General features: G+C 51.4%; 1 protein-coding gene across 5 annotated transcripts in view; it reads right to left on the bottom strand.

Annotated features, from left to right (window-relative positions):
• The window catches only part of FLNB (filamin B), a 73,599-nt gene extending 58,626 nt beyond the window's left edge, over positions 1-14,973 (bottom strand). For 3 of the 5 annotated variants that reach the window (XM_037382860.1, XM_037382864.1, XM_037382861.1), the window contains exon 1: positions 14,450-14,813. In XM_037382860.1, coding sequence (XP_037238757.1) covers positions 14,450-14,798 — 349 coding nt within the window. In that variant the 5' untranslated portion in view covers positions 14,799-14,813. Of the gene's footprint in view, positions 1-14,449 lie in introns of all 5 variants that reach the window. The other 2 variants (XM_037382863.1, XM_037382862.1) reach the window with 2 other exon arrangements.
• Between the last annotated feature and the right edge of the window lie 477 nt (positions 14,974-15,450).

Below are 15,450 nucleotides of genomic sequence, written 5' to 3'. Positions count from 1 at the left end.
GTGCAGGGGACCAACAGGAAGGTCCACCCCCTCAGCACCAGCGTGCTCTGGGGATGGAAAAGGTACAAGAGATGTGGCTACAGAAAGGGAAAAAAGAAAAAAAGCCTTGGCGAGGCAAAAGAGCAACAAGTATATCAGAGGTTTCCAGACATCACAATGACCTCTGCATTAGTGAAGAGCATGTTTACTCACAGTGGGGGTAGGTCAAGATAGTTATAAGAAACAGCATGTAAAATCCTGCTGAGATAAATGAGCCCATTCAGATAGGGCTGTCTAACATCTTCTGTGCGGCAGACACCAGGCACGAAAGCTGCAATGGATGGAGTTTCTGAAGCCAAAACCAACACATTAGAAATTATCAGATGTGATTACTGTTTGGGGAAATCCTTGGCCACAACACACACCAAGATTCAATTTTTCCATCTGAAACCAGAATCACTGCACTGACTGTGATTCACTGTGCACAGGGTTGTTCGAAGGAAATCCCCATTCATGCAGCCCTGCACAGCTCAACCCACCTCCACCCCATGCTGCAGCACCAAGAGTTCAGGATCAGAGCATACTTTGTGGTCTGGGGCTGGTGACACATCAGAAAATACCCTGCCAGTTACTTTAGCTATGCCAAAGATTTGTGGTTTGTCTGCGTTTTGGTAGGTGCTCAGAATCGGAGCCTAACAGCACTGCTCCATACAGGTTTCTTTTGAAGTATTTCAGCACAGATGCCCTGTTACAGATGCTCTACAGCCCTCTGTAGCTTAGTGACAAGTTATTCCAGAATTTATCAGCAGGTCATCTATCTCCATCCTACCATTTCCCTGAGAAGTAATAGAAAAGGTAATTAATCTCCAACAACATGTACTGGTTTTGGCTGGCATAGAGCTAATTTTTCTTCATAGTAGCTGGTATGGGGCTCCGCTTTGGGTTTGTGCTGAAAACAGCCTTGATAACACAGGGATGTTTCTGTTATTGCTGAGCAGCTTGCACAGAGCCAAGGGCTTCTCTGCTCCTCACCCCACCCCACAGCGAGGGGGCTGGGGGGCACAAGGAGTTGGGGGGGGGGGGGGGGGGGGGGCGACACAGGCAGGAGAGCTGACCCCCGCTGACCAAAGGGATATCCCATACCATATGGCAGCATGCTCAGCTTATAGACCTGGGGGAAGGAGGAGGAAGGTGGACACATTTGGAGTTAGAACCTTTTGTCTTCCTGAATAAGTGTTACCCACGATGAAGCCCTGCTTTCCCAGGGACGGCTGAACACCTGCCTGCCACGGGAATGGGTGCATGAATTCCTTGGCTTGCTTTGCTTGCGTGTCTGGCTTTTGTTTTACTTATTAAACTGTCTTTATCTCAACCCATGAGTTTTCCCACTTTTACTCTGCTGATTATCCCCGCATCCCACCAGGGGGGAGTGGGTGAGCATGGGGCTTAGTTGCCAACTGGGATTAAACCACAACATGATCCTGTTACAGAAAGGCTAAAGGTTTGACTGGCAGAGACATCTTAATGCAAAACGATGCCCTTCTGTGAAGGGGAAGATGGACGACACCCAACACGGGCAGGAGAGCTGACCCCCACTGACCAAAGGGATATCCCATGCATGCTCAGCTTATAAACCTGGGGGAAGGAGAAGGCAGGCGGGGTGGGGATGGGGGGACATTCAGAGTTAGAGTGTTTTGTCTTCCCCGGTAACTTACACGCAATGGAGCCCTGCTTTCCTGGGGATGGCTGAACACCTGCCCGCCAATGCGAACTGGTGAATGAATTCCTTTGTTTGCTCCGCTTGCATGTGCGGCTTTTGCTTTACCTATTAAACTGTCTTTATCTGAACCCATGAGTTTTGTCATTTTTACTCTGCTGATATGGGGCTTAGTTGCCAGCTGGGGCTAAACCATGACACATGCAATTGTATCCCCACTGCAGATCAGAACAGCTGCTTTGGAAATCTCCCTTCAACATCAGAGCCATTTCAACAGTTCATTTTGACATTCAGGCGTAAGTATGCACTCTTAAACACACAGCACCGAAAGCAGCCCTACACCCCCAAGGTGCCACCAGAATACATCTCACCAGGCCACTACCATACAGGTGCTGAACACCTGAAATCAGCCACCATCCTGCCTCCGAGCTCCAGCCACCACCTCAGCATCACCATTCCGGTGCCCATCCAGAGGGGGATGGCACATCTGCACAAGCCAGGCTGCCTTCTGCAGCCATGCACCAAGTGAGGATGCTCAGGGTAGTGGCACAGTCACTACAAACACTGTGCATCCACCGTGCATCCCTGCAGTCCTGGCAGGCACTGCTGCTTTTCCGTGACCACTATGAAGATGTCTTAATGTTTTGTGTGTAAGCCAGCTAGACGTTAGTTCTTCATGAGATTTCCACATACAGACACCTGTCCTCCCCTCCACTAGAAACCATGACCATCCCTGTCCAAGAAGGAAGGAGTCCACTTTCTTCCTGGAATGTCAATCTTTAAATAAAATTTTAAAAAAACATTGTGTTGTGCAGCTGCTTCTTGAAGGAAGCAGTTTCACCCTCTTTCTGGAAGAAGCAGTGACATCATTTGAACATATTTTTGTATACTTGTGCAACGCAGCAGTAAACACGCTTCCACCCGCACACAGCACAGGGCTCACCCCTGCGCAGTCGAGATTTAAGCCCTGTGTGTTTAACAACCCACACAGGATAGCGCTGTGTTTATATGGTTTCAGCTACAAGCCGCTAACGTAAGGAAAAGATGCTTGGCTTGAGGCCCAGGTAATTCATCCGATGGCGGCAGCCACTATCAGACAGACCTCTTTTGAGAGAAGCTTTCATGAGCAGGAGAGCAGCAGTGTATCTGCAGAGGCACAGTCTGCATGGGTGGTCTCTGAGCACCTTAAAGAGGACCATATGGGATTAATGGTACAGCTTGAGCACATATTAGCCACAGCTGTGCGACACACACTTGTGCAGCCCACATACCCGCTCCTCCCACCCAAACTCACTCACCACCCAGCAAAGCTTTGCTTTGGATGTGTGAGTTTTGCATCACTCTGAGCTGCCCGAGGGACCCCCCCCAGCTCACACCAGCTGCTGCAGGCTGGCTGGCCCCAGCCCCCAGTGCCACTCTCCCACACCGTGGCTCCTGTGCCATCCACAGGCTCTGCTCGGGGCCATGCCTCCCTTCTTCCCTGCATAGGCTGCTTCTAGCAAGATGCAGGAGCAGCTCTGCTCATTTGACACCGTCAGCCTAATCCAACTTTGTCAGGAGCTGCTCAGCCGTAACAGGCTCTGGCTGCTAACAGCGTTTCCGAGCTAGCCAGCGCTCAGAGGGATACCACCTTTCCTCTCCAGAGGCTGGACTTTAAGTCTTCCAGCTAAAGGCTTCACACAAGTCTTTCCAAGCTTCACAAGCTCACAGCTCTCTCCCTAGGCTTCAGGGACAGCGCTCCACCACACACACATCGACTGAACAGGGTGCCGGCAATTACCCAAATCCTCACCAGCTGCAAGATCTCATTTTTAATCTGCAGACTCATATTGTTCACATTTGCAGACCTATTGTATTTCACATTTTTAACACAACACACAAAAAAAACCCCACTGGCTCTGGAGGCAATTTTACTAGAGCAGGAACAGTTGCAGTAACATCACAAGCTGCACTGCCTGACCTCCCATACCCCTCCCAGTTACCTACCAGGTTAGGTACAGCATTAGGTTAGCTCATTTGTTATAAATTCCTCCATTTTACCATGAAAAATATTTATTAACATGCTATTACCTCCAGACAGACAGAGCAAAAGCCCCACAGATGTTTGTCCTACTCTTAGACAGAGACTGGGCTGCTTATTTCAGCTTCTACATCTGACCTCAAATACTCTTGCTTGTCCATGTACTGCTTCAGAAGCCCGAGATACTTTTCTTACAGCTAGAGTATGAACTATTCTACAGCTTGTTAAAGCCTGTGTTTAAGTAATAAATCTGGTTAATTAAAATATTTAAGCTTCCTCTGCCTTAGGCAGTGTTTTCAACCAATAGTTGCAGCACTTCACATGAAGCAGATAATTTTCCTCCTTGCAATTAAAAACCTGTTAAAGGTACATAGCTTTTTCAGTTATTTACCTATATCAAAAGTAGTATTTCTTTAAACACTGAACTTTGAACTAGGATACAAAAACCACAGCAAAACCTGAAGCAGATTTGCTGAAGTAGGGTTTTGTGCCACTAACTTCAGGGGGCTTCCCTGGCCCCTGAAGCAGAGTTCGGCAGAGCTTTCCACCCAAGGCACCCCAGGCATCTCCACCATTTCCAGGGCCTGAACTAGCAGCTCCTCACTGGAGTCTGCTGCTCCTGGTGCTTTCACAGCAGAGCAAGCCACCTCCATGAGTTGACCCTTGCAGAACATCTCCAAACTGTTTCCACCCAGAAAGCAGTATATTGGTATATACTCAAGTGAGGATCCCAACAATGATGTGGTTAATTCTCTGGGACAAGGTCTTAGCCATACCCTTGACCAGGAGTCCCACATGCTCCTATGTCTATAACTGCAGACGCCTGCAAGTCATTAGCATGCCAAGTGATACTCACTTAGCAGCCATAATCATCCAGAGCCACAGCACCAAGGGCAGGGCTGAGCCTGACCACTTCACAGCAGCTGTGACCTGAACGCAATTAGTGTTTCTTCACTCTTACATTTTGGGGGAGAGCCTGAACCACTGGAAGACTCTCTCGGGCTTTTTCTAACTTTTTTTGGATGCGCCTACATCTGCACCGCTCCAAGGATCTGCAGGTGCTCCTCAGCAGCCTGATTTTGTGGCCCCTCAAGCAGACATCTCACTTGGTCTTTGTCAATTTGATTGAGCTGGCAATCCTTGCTCTTGCTCACCAGTCAGGTTAGGTCTGAGAAATACTATTAGTACAGGAGCTGGTTTACCAATGTGCAGGCAACCTCTGCCAGCCAGGGTCTTCTCTGACAGCAGTTGTACTGGGTTGTGGCAAGAGTTACCCTCCCCCTCTGGCCACCCATATTTGATAGAGCTCTTCAGTTGTCCAGCACACATGCTGCATGCCCTGTTAAAAGTGTCAGACTCACTTGAGCCAGCATTAGATACCATAACCACAAGGAGTTTCCATGTCTTTGTGCTGACATCTGACAGCCACAGCATCCAGCACTGCTGAGCTCCAGCTGTGGCACTGGAAGTCACTGCCCTTTCAAGATCACCACAAGTTTCCTTACCAGTCACCAGCCTAGCTTCTCTATTTCTTCATAGCTGCATTTTTACAACAAGCGTAAAAGTTACCAAAAGAAATAATCCTCAGAGACAACTAAAGCTGTTTGACTTTTTATTAGACCATTGATCTTGTTCAAGCAGTTACATAAGCTATCAGATATTTGCATGCAGTCACACTGTCGATCAACAGCCAGAACAAAGCTGAAACACCACAATTAACATCCTGAGTCTTCCCACAGCCAGTACATTAAGTCTGCTCAGACACAAACTCTTCCCTCCCACAGGGGAATCTGACAACAAGCCACATCTGAGGAAGTAACAGCTGCGGGGAGTCACCATGGCTAGCAGTGACACCAGCAAACAGCAGCATCCAGGTGTTGGAGCAGGCTCAAAAGGTGCCTGGGCTTTGGATTATTTGGGAGACTGACAAGTAAAATTACTCCGTCTCTTGCAGAGAGAAAGAAACCCTACCAAAATTCACTGTCTAGCTATGAAGATGAAGTAACACTTGGTATCTTGCACCACCAAGATGACAGTTAGACACCAACGTTGTTTAGCAAACTAGTGTTCCTCATTCTGTAGTGAGGATTGAAAGCAGTCAGATTAATCCAAGATTTGTGTCTCACACCATGACAGATGCAGGGAGTCTTTGTTAAACTGCCAGCTCCCAGCCAGGGAGATGCTGGGACAAATGCAGGGCACTGCACATACCCCCCAGCTCAGGCTCTTCACTCCTGTGGTCCAAGCCCAGGGGACCTGCTGCTACCACTCACCTTGTAAGAAAGTGAGGATCTGCATGAAGGTGAAGGTCACCTGTAAGACATACTCAGTGTTTTAACCTCAAGACCTAGCTAAACTAGCTCAGAGACCTGGCTTGCCGGTTATTTGCTTATGTGAAGTCCACTAAAGCTGCTACACCTATTGCTGCAAGGGTGTTGAGAGAAAAGGAATGTAAAACAGTTAATTATACCAATTAAAGGAAGCACAGATATGGCAGGTTAGTATCTAGCCAAGGGGAACAGTATTTCCTCTTCTGTGTTTGAATAACCTTCAGATGCATATATCACTGGTGTTTGCTCAGAGCAGCTCTGTACACTGCGCCTTCTGCTGCAGGGCTCCAGAGGAGAATTTCAAAGCGTGTTTACATAGCATAGCTCACCAGTTGCCACCTACAGCTGGTTTTAGGCCCACCAACCACGAGAGTGCCCTTTAATACAGGCTCAGAAATACAGACACTTACATTGTCTCCTCACAAGAGCAGCCACAGACTAATCAAAACCAGTAGGCAGCCGCAAGCGCCCAGGGTAGCCCAAAATCGCTGTGGGCTGCGAGCCGTGGAAGAGAGACAGCCGCCAGCATCCCACCCCCAGCCAGCATCCCACCCCCCTCGGTCCAGATGTGCTCACAGCACCTATGCAAGGCACGGGAGTTGGCATTTCAGAGCAGCATGTAATAGCTCAGCCCAGAGCTCATCTCACAGGCAGCCACTCCGAAGTGCCCCCCAGATTTCAGCACAAGTGGGTGGCAACACACCATCCCCAGGCCAGCGGGAAGGCGCCTCCACCGCTTCCACCTACCGCTCCGCAGCAGCGGAGGTGCTGCGGCCAGAGGCACAGAGGGCCTGTGGCCAGTGCTGCAATGCTCCCACTCCACTCAGGCTTCGGGAAGACAGCGAGTGCTTCCCCAGCAGCGTGGCGAGAGCAGAGGCTTGCTCAGCACAGCACCCATGCCATGCGGGCACCGGCTGCAGCAATGCACTGCCTGCTAGCGTGCTCCTTGGGCGACACCAGGACATGCTGTTGCAACAGCCCTTGCCCAATTTCTCCCTCACTGCAGGGAGGCTGGGTGCCAGGATGGCAGTGTCTGCGCCCACCTCGCTCTCAAAGGACCCCGTGTTTGGAGCTGTGCTGCCACAAAGCCTGGCCAGCTCATGCTGGAATAATGCAGAGCTCTGACAAATAAATGCGTCATGATTTACGGCATGCCCTGAAGCAAGGGAGAAGGAGCCACGGCCCATGATGTCACTGTAGCTCACGTGCATTTTTGTGCTATTACTGGGAAAGTCAGCAGGAGAGTTCATGCAACCTGCTGCTGCTGTTAGATGAAAACAGCTTGTCCCTTTGCAAGAAAGATCCCAGCCTGGATGTTCAAAGCTCTGCCAGTACCACCTTACCAGCCTGATCAATAAAACTTGCTATATTTCAGTGACCCAGAGAAAACAGCTCTGCAATATAAGCTGAATTTATGTTTTAAAGTTGGAGATGTCCTTCAGTATTTATTGGCTCCTTCCCTAGATTAGCTGTCTGCTTCTGTGAGTTGTAATGAACAGCAGAGGACCATCACCTATCTGACTCAGAGGAAACATCTCATTAGCAACCAGACAGTGCAGCTGTATGTGTGGCCACTGGGTTTATTAGAGCCATGGCTGCTTTCTTCCAAGGGCAGCATCAACAGGGGGTCCAAACAACCCCAACCCATCACACCAGAAGAGACAGGATTCAGCTGCTTCATCCTCCGCCCACCCCCACGCAGCTCCAGGGCAGTGTCTGCTGTGTTACTCAGCACAAGGGAGGACATGCAAGGCAACCCTTGCTTCCCCAGGAACTTAGTCAAAGCTTCTTTTGAAGTGGCCTAGCTTGTTTTCACTAACACCAAAAAAAAAAAAATCCAGTTTATTCTTGCTAGTATTGCAGTTGCCATGTACTAGCACAGCAGGAACCAGACACTGCATACATCTCACTATGGATGTTAGAGACTTCAACTGCTTACAGCAGAACGGTGTTTACACAAGGAATTGCTGTCCATTAGCTGAACCCAAAGCCCACCACAGCAGATAATCCTCATTATGATGTACCAGATATGATGTAGGCATCTCCAGAACTCAAGGTTAGTTGCATGAGGGACAGAAAGCTGAGGAAGGCTCAGACAGGTTAGAGGCCATGTCAGAGCCCAGAGAAACATCTGGTTATGGTACAACACACACTCACTGCAAGGCTTTCAAGTACAGGAACTAGGATTTATCTCCTAATGACGACCTAGAAGAAAGTGTCTGTCTTTCCTGTTAGATTAGAGTACTGGTCCTTCCTCAGGAGGAACACAGATAGGCAGGAGTGTGAGCTACAGAAACTTTTGCCTGGTGGTGGTTAAAAAAATAAATATCTGTACCAAGACCCCAGAAGCAAGACACAGGGAGAAAACCCTCACTTCAGCTTCAGTTAATTAACTCAAATCCACAGGGCAGAGCTTGCTTAGCCCATTGAAGAGAGAACCTCAGACCTCGGTTGACTCAACTCTGAACCTGAGGTCAGGTTCCCAGGAAGAGCCAGGGCAGTTCTGCTCACCCCACCCAGGCAGCGGCTGCAAGAAGGGTGGGTGAGTACCCACCTCTACCACACGCTCGTACTAGAGCTTTCAAGAAAATATACGTTAGCAGCTAGCACAGGTTTCAGACTCAGTATTTTCATGAAAACCGCTACTCGTATTTCTCCAAACACAATGTGAAGACACTCATCCGTTCCCACCACCACCATCAGCATGAATTCAGCCTGCAACAAACAGCCCTGTGAGCAGTGCCATACAGTGAAGGCTGTAGCAAAGACTGCTCAAATCTCCTTAAGAGGTTGGGCAGTGTCTTCCCTTAGCCTTCTCTATTTTTTTTTTTTACTTCCACCAACAGTTAACACAGCATTTCACTCCTCCAGCAGACACACTTGGAACATCTGATTCTGTTTTTCCTGCCAAGTCCAAGCAGATTGCAGCAACACATCCTCACCTGCTTCCACCAACCATGCATGCCCATCACTACCTTGGCACACCTGTGTGGAGAGGACTCCCCCGCTCCATGGATGGGTGCTCTGGAACAGGACCCACTGTACTAGCAGAGTGCACACACAAAAAGCAAGAAAAATCTCACAGGAACCTACAGCTTTCTCTACAGAAAGCCTGGCTACCTCACCCAGAGCCAAAAATCAGGTTTGATGCTTTGTAAGCAACAGCTGCTGGGACCGGCTCTTCAGGCACAGTGGTACCAAGCCCTAGCAGAGCCAAACTCCAGGTCGCTGAGCTTTGCATTGCCATTACTGTAACGCCTTATGGATCAGGTGTCATCTCTGTGAGCTGTGCACCACACACCAGGCAGTAAAGGAAGGCACAGGTCCACAGGCAGGTCCACCTGATGCTGGTGGCAGAGACCAGGTGAGTGTCAGTACAGCAGAGGTCTGCTCACACCAGCATCACCTGCAACACACCATTTCACTCTGGTGTGCAGCCACAGCATGTATCAGCGGTCTGAACTTGGCAGGCCCTTGTTCAGGTCCCAGACTAACTGCACATCAAAGTGTTTCTGAGGGGCAGAGAGAAAATTCCTCTGCAGCCTGGGAGATTCAGAGATCATTGTTTTACTTCCCATCGCTTGGAGCGGACACCGAACAATACTGGCAGTGCAGAAGCATGGCCACACACAAGGCTAACCACGTTCTTAGATTACAGTTGTAGGCTAGGAAAGGAGTTATCGTGACCCATTTTGATTTAAACATTCCCATGTAAGTCAATACATGACTGGCATTAGAATATGGAGCAGTTAAGACTTCAGTCCTTCTTGAATAGCTGGCATAGCATTCAGCGCCTTAAATGAAAAAGCTGTTTAGCACATTAGTCTAACTGGTCCCAAGTAATTTTACTGAAGTTTGATCACTTTACAAGTTTCCGCTCATATGTAAAAGAATGCAAGAGCAGTCTGTGTAAGCTACCTTAAAGTTTCCTATAACTTGGAGCAAATAGCTTATGCAAAGCCACGCTTTCAGACCAGCAGTCGAGCTATTGAAACAGAGGAGACCAACCACCCTCAGAAACTGAAGCCACCTCCAGCCGTCAGGCCCACAGCCACTCTATCAAAAATAATCTTTGAGGGGAAGGATTAAGTGTCACATTTCCAAGAAGCAGAAACCTGCTTCCAAGACACACTGGATATTTTCCAGAAAACAGCCTCCAGGGAAGTCACAGGTAAGTGGCAGACAAAATGCAAGTGTATTTTGACTACCTTCTTATGATGTGTTAACAGCACCTGAAGTGAGACAGTGAAAGACCCTAACTGTATACAGGCTGAAAATACATTTTCCTTTTTTCAGTTTTCATGCACCTAGCTCTAGGCATTACAGGACAATACACTTACCAAGCTTTAGAATATACGACTTCTCCTCAAAAATATTAAGATTTGTTTTGTCACCCCTCAGTACATCAACAGCCTAGAGAAGAAAGTTGGTTTTCAGCTGTTTTCTTAAGAAGAGACTCCACAAGGTACTCGGACTCACAGGTCAAGATACTTTCATCTTGACAGCATGCTGGAGGTCTGCTCTACAGAGCACACTGGATGCATCAAGTACTTGGTCATTAACCAAAACCCACCTGATACACAAGTTAGGTTCGGTCAGAAAGAAACAGCCCTTCCAGAAGCACTCCTGCAGCTGGGACATCCCAAGACCACCAAAGTCTCCATGAGGCAAGTACCAATAGATCATGATTATAATCCCACCCTCTCCTCACCCATCTCCCTCCAGGCACTGCAGGATGACTCAGGACCACCACCAAGACAAACCAGCTGCCCCTGCCTATCCATTTACCTGCATCATCACTTGATGTCCTGCAGCTGCGAGGCAAGCCAGATCAGCTCCCTTACCTGGTAGAGAAGCCATGTGTTTTTCAGTTTGATCAATCAGACTGCAGCAGTGTAAGACAGCAGTTTTACCAAACAAGCCAGCCAGCACTCATCCTGCCTCTGCCAGCAACACAGAGCTACTGGGCGAGCAGCAGCCACAAGGACACTGCCAACAGGCACCGAACAGCACCAGAGTGTGCACCAGGGTCTGCTGGCTGCAGCCTCCAGTGCAACTTGGCAGTTCACAGCCCAAAACCACCTGCCAAGCTTCAGACACTGAACTCTGTTTCTAAGCTAAATCAGTTGACTCCGATTGCCCGGTATCACAGTTTCGAGGGACAAGCTCAGTGCCAAGCTAGCTTCAACCCCCCCCCTTCCCTGCCACTTGCTACAGCTTTTACCAAGGGGCAGTGTGGCTCCTGTACAAAGTAATCTGCAGAGTCAATCAGCTTCTTTGGCCAAGAGCAAAGCCCTTGTGCTCTGCATTCCTGGCATCCTACTCCCCAGTGCCTGTCACACCAGATGCCACTCAGCACCCAGGAATCTGCAATTATCTCAGTCTAGCAGACAAAAAAAAAAAAAAAAAAAGAGCTAGACTTAACACTTGTTAACACTTGAGTAGCACAGCAGTCACCTGGTGCTGAGTAGAAAACTCCACGAAGTCACCTGTCCTCACAGCGGCTTTTTCAGAGCTTTACATCCCATCTTTGCTGGATGGCAAAAAGCACCTATGTACTTTACAGTTGTTTTTACATTAGACCACACGTGCGGTTAAATCTGCACTGAAGCGGAGGCACTCCATACTTATAAGAACAGCATCCTGAACTATCAAGAGACTGAGCAGAGACTCAAGAAGGGGCAACAGCAGCAGGAGAGGCAGGACTCCTAACTGTGCATCCAGAAGGGGTTGTGGCCAAACACTATAAATTTAACTGATTTCTCTGTGCACAGGCAGACTTCTTTTAAATGCACAAAATGGAATGCCAAAAGCTTGCTACTGAAAAAGTTTGAGTGTGGCTGTAGTATAGCAGCAGTAGCTGAGCCGTAATACACAGCTTCCAAAATGTTCCTGGAAGTTAAATAATAACTGGAACAGGCCCTGCATCCACTTCGCAGAGGTCTGATGGCATCATTAATGCCAGAAATCCAGCAGCCACAGCTGTCAGGTTTTCCCTGCTGATTTGGGTCAGGGCTGGCCCTAAACACACCAGGCCCTAAAGACCAAGCTGGTCATAAAAGTTCTCCACCTAAAAGCCTTTGCTGGTACATAGCTCCAGGCCCCGTCACAGCCCTGGTTTTGCTCAGCAACACAAAAGAGGAGAGTACAAGCTAGAAACAAAAAGCAAGCCCTGAGTTCTTCAGAACCTGCAGGGAAAAAGGCGGCAGGGACAGGCAGCGACCCCAGCCAACGCCGCGCCTGCGGAGAGGTGGCACGCGCCTCAGCCTCTTCAACAAAGCAGAGCACCAAGGCTCGCTTTGAACATCTTTTTTGGAAAGCAAGTTGAGGCTGCTTTTTCAGGAGCCGCTCCCTTTATCCAGGACCATACAGTAGGGCTCCTGTGTTACTGCTTGGCTCCAGCTCTGGTGGCACAGCACAGATAGAGCTGTATACCCCCCCACACAGAGGTCGAGACAATGGCAAAGGCACTAGCAACCCTAGTCATTCTGTTCTCCCAAAGCTTCAACTACATGTTTCTTGTTTCGGGGTTTTTTTTTTTTATTTACTTTAACAGCCAACACAACGCAAGTAAACTGCAAAACAGTTAGACACATCTTAAATGTTTATGGCCACACTGCAGCTCAGCCTCATCCTGCAAGGCAGCTGTGCTGCTGCTGCTGCAGCATTTTAGGAAGGAAGTCGCTGGAAGCCAGGCCTGACTGCACTAAGCTTGATCTCCCAAACCCACAGGCTAGTGGGAAAGCAGCTGGAGCAGCAACGTTTTTCTAGGGCAAACAATGCAACAGGAAGGGAGCACTGGCCTGGTGTTAGCGCTGCGGCTGCTAAGGAGCTATTCCAGTGGCTGAAACAGAAAGGTGAGCTCTGGTGTTAGCAAAAGCAAGCTCAGCCCAGGAGTCAGCAGCTGCAACTTGAACCCCACTGTGTGCAAAGGGAATGCAACTCTAAGTAAATAATTAGCACCAGCTCCATTGCCAGCTGCAAGTACATTAGCTATTTTGCCCTAGGAGGATAATCAGCCATTCCGGACCCAGCAGTCCCCATTAGTCCAAAGCTGCTTTTACACATTAGTAGAGAGGTACTACAGCATACCCACTACACCATGCAGCCACAGGTCTCCAGAGAGGGCCCCCCCAAACCAGACAAGTTTGTTATTTTCTTGCTATTGCAGCTGAAGCCTCTAAAGGGAAATAGCTTTCACCCTGGCCAGGAGTTTCAGACAACTGGGTAGAGCTGCTCTCACCCGAATTCAGCTGTGCAATTCATCCAGGCCAGAGTCACCAGTAGGCAGTAATTAGAGTTATCTGGCAACACGCTAGAAAAGGCATTCACATTCCTTCCCAGAGATCTCTCAGGCATTTGTACTGCTTTACAGACTGTATTGTGGCCACACCTGAGCTATTCCCCAAATGGTCACCACAGGCATTCCTGAGGGATCATCTGCAATTTGACATGCATGCCAACAGCTTTAGTTTCCCGAGCAGACCACCAGTTATCCAGCAATTGCACCCTCCAGTACAGTATGGAGAGTCAAAGCCAGCACCAGCCAGGCTGGGCATTAGCTTAAACCACACATCTCCTGGAGTTAGCAGCAGCCCTTGTATGTTTTCTACCCATGCCTTACCACAGCAGGAAGATTAAAGAGAAAGCACAAGCCTGTTCAAAAGCTCCAACTGCACTTAGGCAAGCATCCATGCCCATCTGAACACTGGCATCACATACTGGGCCCTGGCGAGGAGGAAAAGTCTCCTTGCACCACGGATGGCTGCAGCTGCCTCCCCACAGCCCACCCACCGCCCCAGAGCTGGGCTCAGCACCTCGCCAGAGCCCAGGCACCCCTGGCCAGACATGGGCTAGGGCAAGCACTGGCCCGGCTGCATCTCCTGCTGGGGCTACTGAAGGGCTCAGCTCCTGGGGAAACTGGGGGCTCAGGGACAGAACACGCTCTGGCACTGGGTTCCCCAAGGGAAAGCCCTGACAGCAAAGCGTCACCTGTGAGAGAGTGACTAGGAGAGCAGCTGAGGGGGACAGGAAGGCACTGCCAGCCGGGCTGTGGGACAGCCCCACTGCACACACAGCTTTACACCACCACCACCACGCTGGCCCTGAGGAGAAGGGGCGGCAGCGCTCCAGCACCACGCTGCACCCCCAAAGCCTCTCCTTGAAGGGAAGGGGCGGCAGCGCTCCCTCGGCTGCCGAGACCGGTGCCCCGGGGGCAGCACCCCGCGGCTGCCCTGCGAGGCAGAGGGCCGGCGCAGGAAAAAGAAAACACACGATAAAACGGGGGGGGGACAACAAAAAAAACCACCACAACAACAAAACCCCCCATACCAACAAAAAACAAAACAAGCAAAAAACCCCAACAACATAAACCGACAACGCACCCGCAGGGGATGCACTCACCGATGGAGACCAGCTTGATGCTCTCCCGCTCCAGGAACTCGAGGGCCACCGAGACGTTCTCCAGCTGCATCTGGCGGAAGGTGGGCCGCTGGTGGTACTTGCGGTACATGCGCTTCTGGCTGAGCACCTCCAGGAGGGCGATGAGGCGCAGCCCATCGCTCAGGTCGTGCTGCAGGTTGCCGATGCGCTTGTTGACGCAGCGCAAGTGCTCGTTGCACCAGCGGGTGAAGGTGTTCTGCTGGATCCGCTTCCAGGGCGCGTCCTCCGCCAGGTCCTTCTCGGTGGCCGGCATCTCGCCGTCGGGATCCGCCGCTCTGCGCCCGCCCTGGCCCCGCGCCTGCGTGCTCATGGCGCGGCCCCGCTCCGCCTCCGCCGCCTCCTCCTCAGCCCGCTCCGCCCGCTGCCCGCCCGCGCCTGCGGGGAGGGACGCGGCGCTCAGCGGCCGCACGGCTCCTGCGCCCGGTTCCCCCCGCCGCCGCCCCGGCCCGCCCCGCGCTGCTCCCCAGCTCTGCACGGCCCCCGCCGCCGCCCGGCTTTATCCGCGGGGAGCGGCAACGCCCTGGGCCGCCCCAGCCTCCCGCCGGGCCGGCCCACGGGGGGTGCGCGGCGCCCGGGAGCGCGCACGGCCTCCCCCGCCCCGGGGCCCCGCCGAGCCGGCCCTCACCTGCCCGCGGCGCCTGGCGGGGCGGGGGGCGCTCCCGTGGCACTGCCGCCCGGCGGGAGCGCAGCTCACCCGGCGCCGCTGCGTGGGGGGCATCGCACCCTGCGTGGGCCGCGGCGCGACCCCCCGGCGCCGGTGCGCGGCCGGCCCTTGCACCGCAGACACCGCTGAAATTCGCAGAGCCCCCGTCCCGCTTACGCGCCCCCCCCCCCCCCCATCGGTGCCGCCACCGGCAGAGCCCGAGCGCCCGGGCCGGAGGACGCTGCAGCCCCCGGTGCACGGCCAGCCCGGCGGGGGGGCAGAGGTGCGGCACCCTGCGGGGGGGGCACCCTCTGCCTGA

The sequence above is a fragment of the Falco rusticolus genome, chromosome 4 (assembly GCF_015220075.1).
Source record: "Falco rusticolus isolate bFalRus1 chromosome 4, bFalRus1.pri, whole genome shotgun sequence".
NCBI classification, from domain to species: Eukaryota; Metazoa; Chordata; class Aves; order Falconiformes; family Falconidae; genus Falco; species Falco rusticolus.
This window is presented reverse-complemented; position numbering and strand designations above follow the sequence as displayed.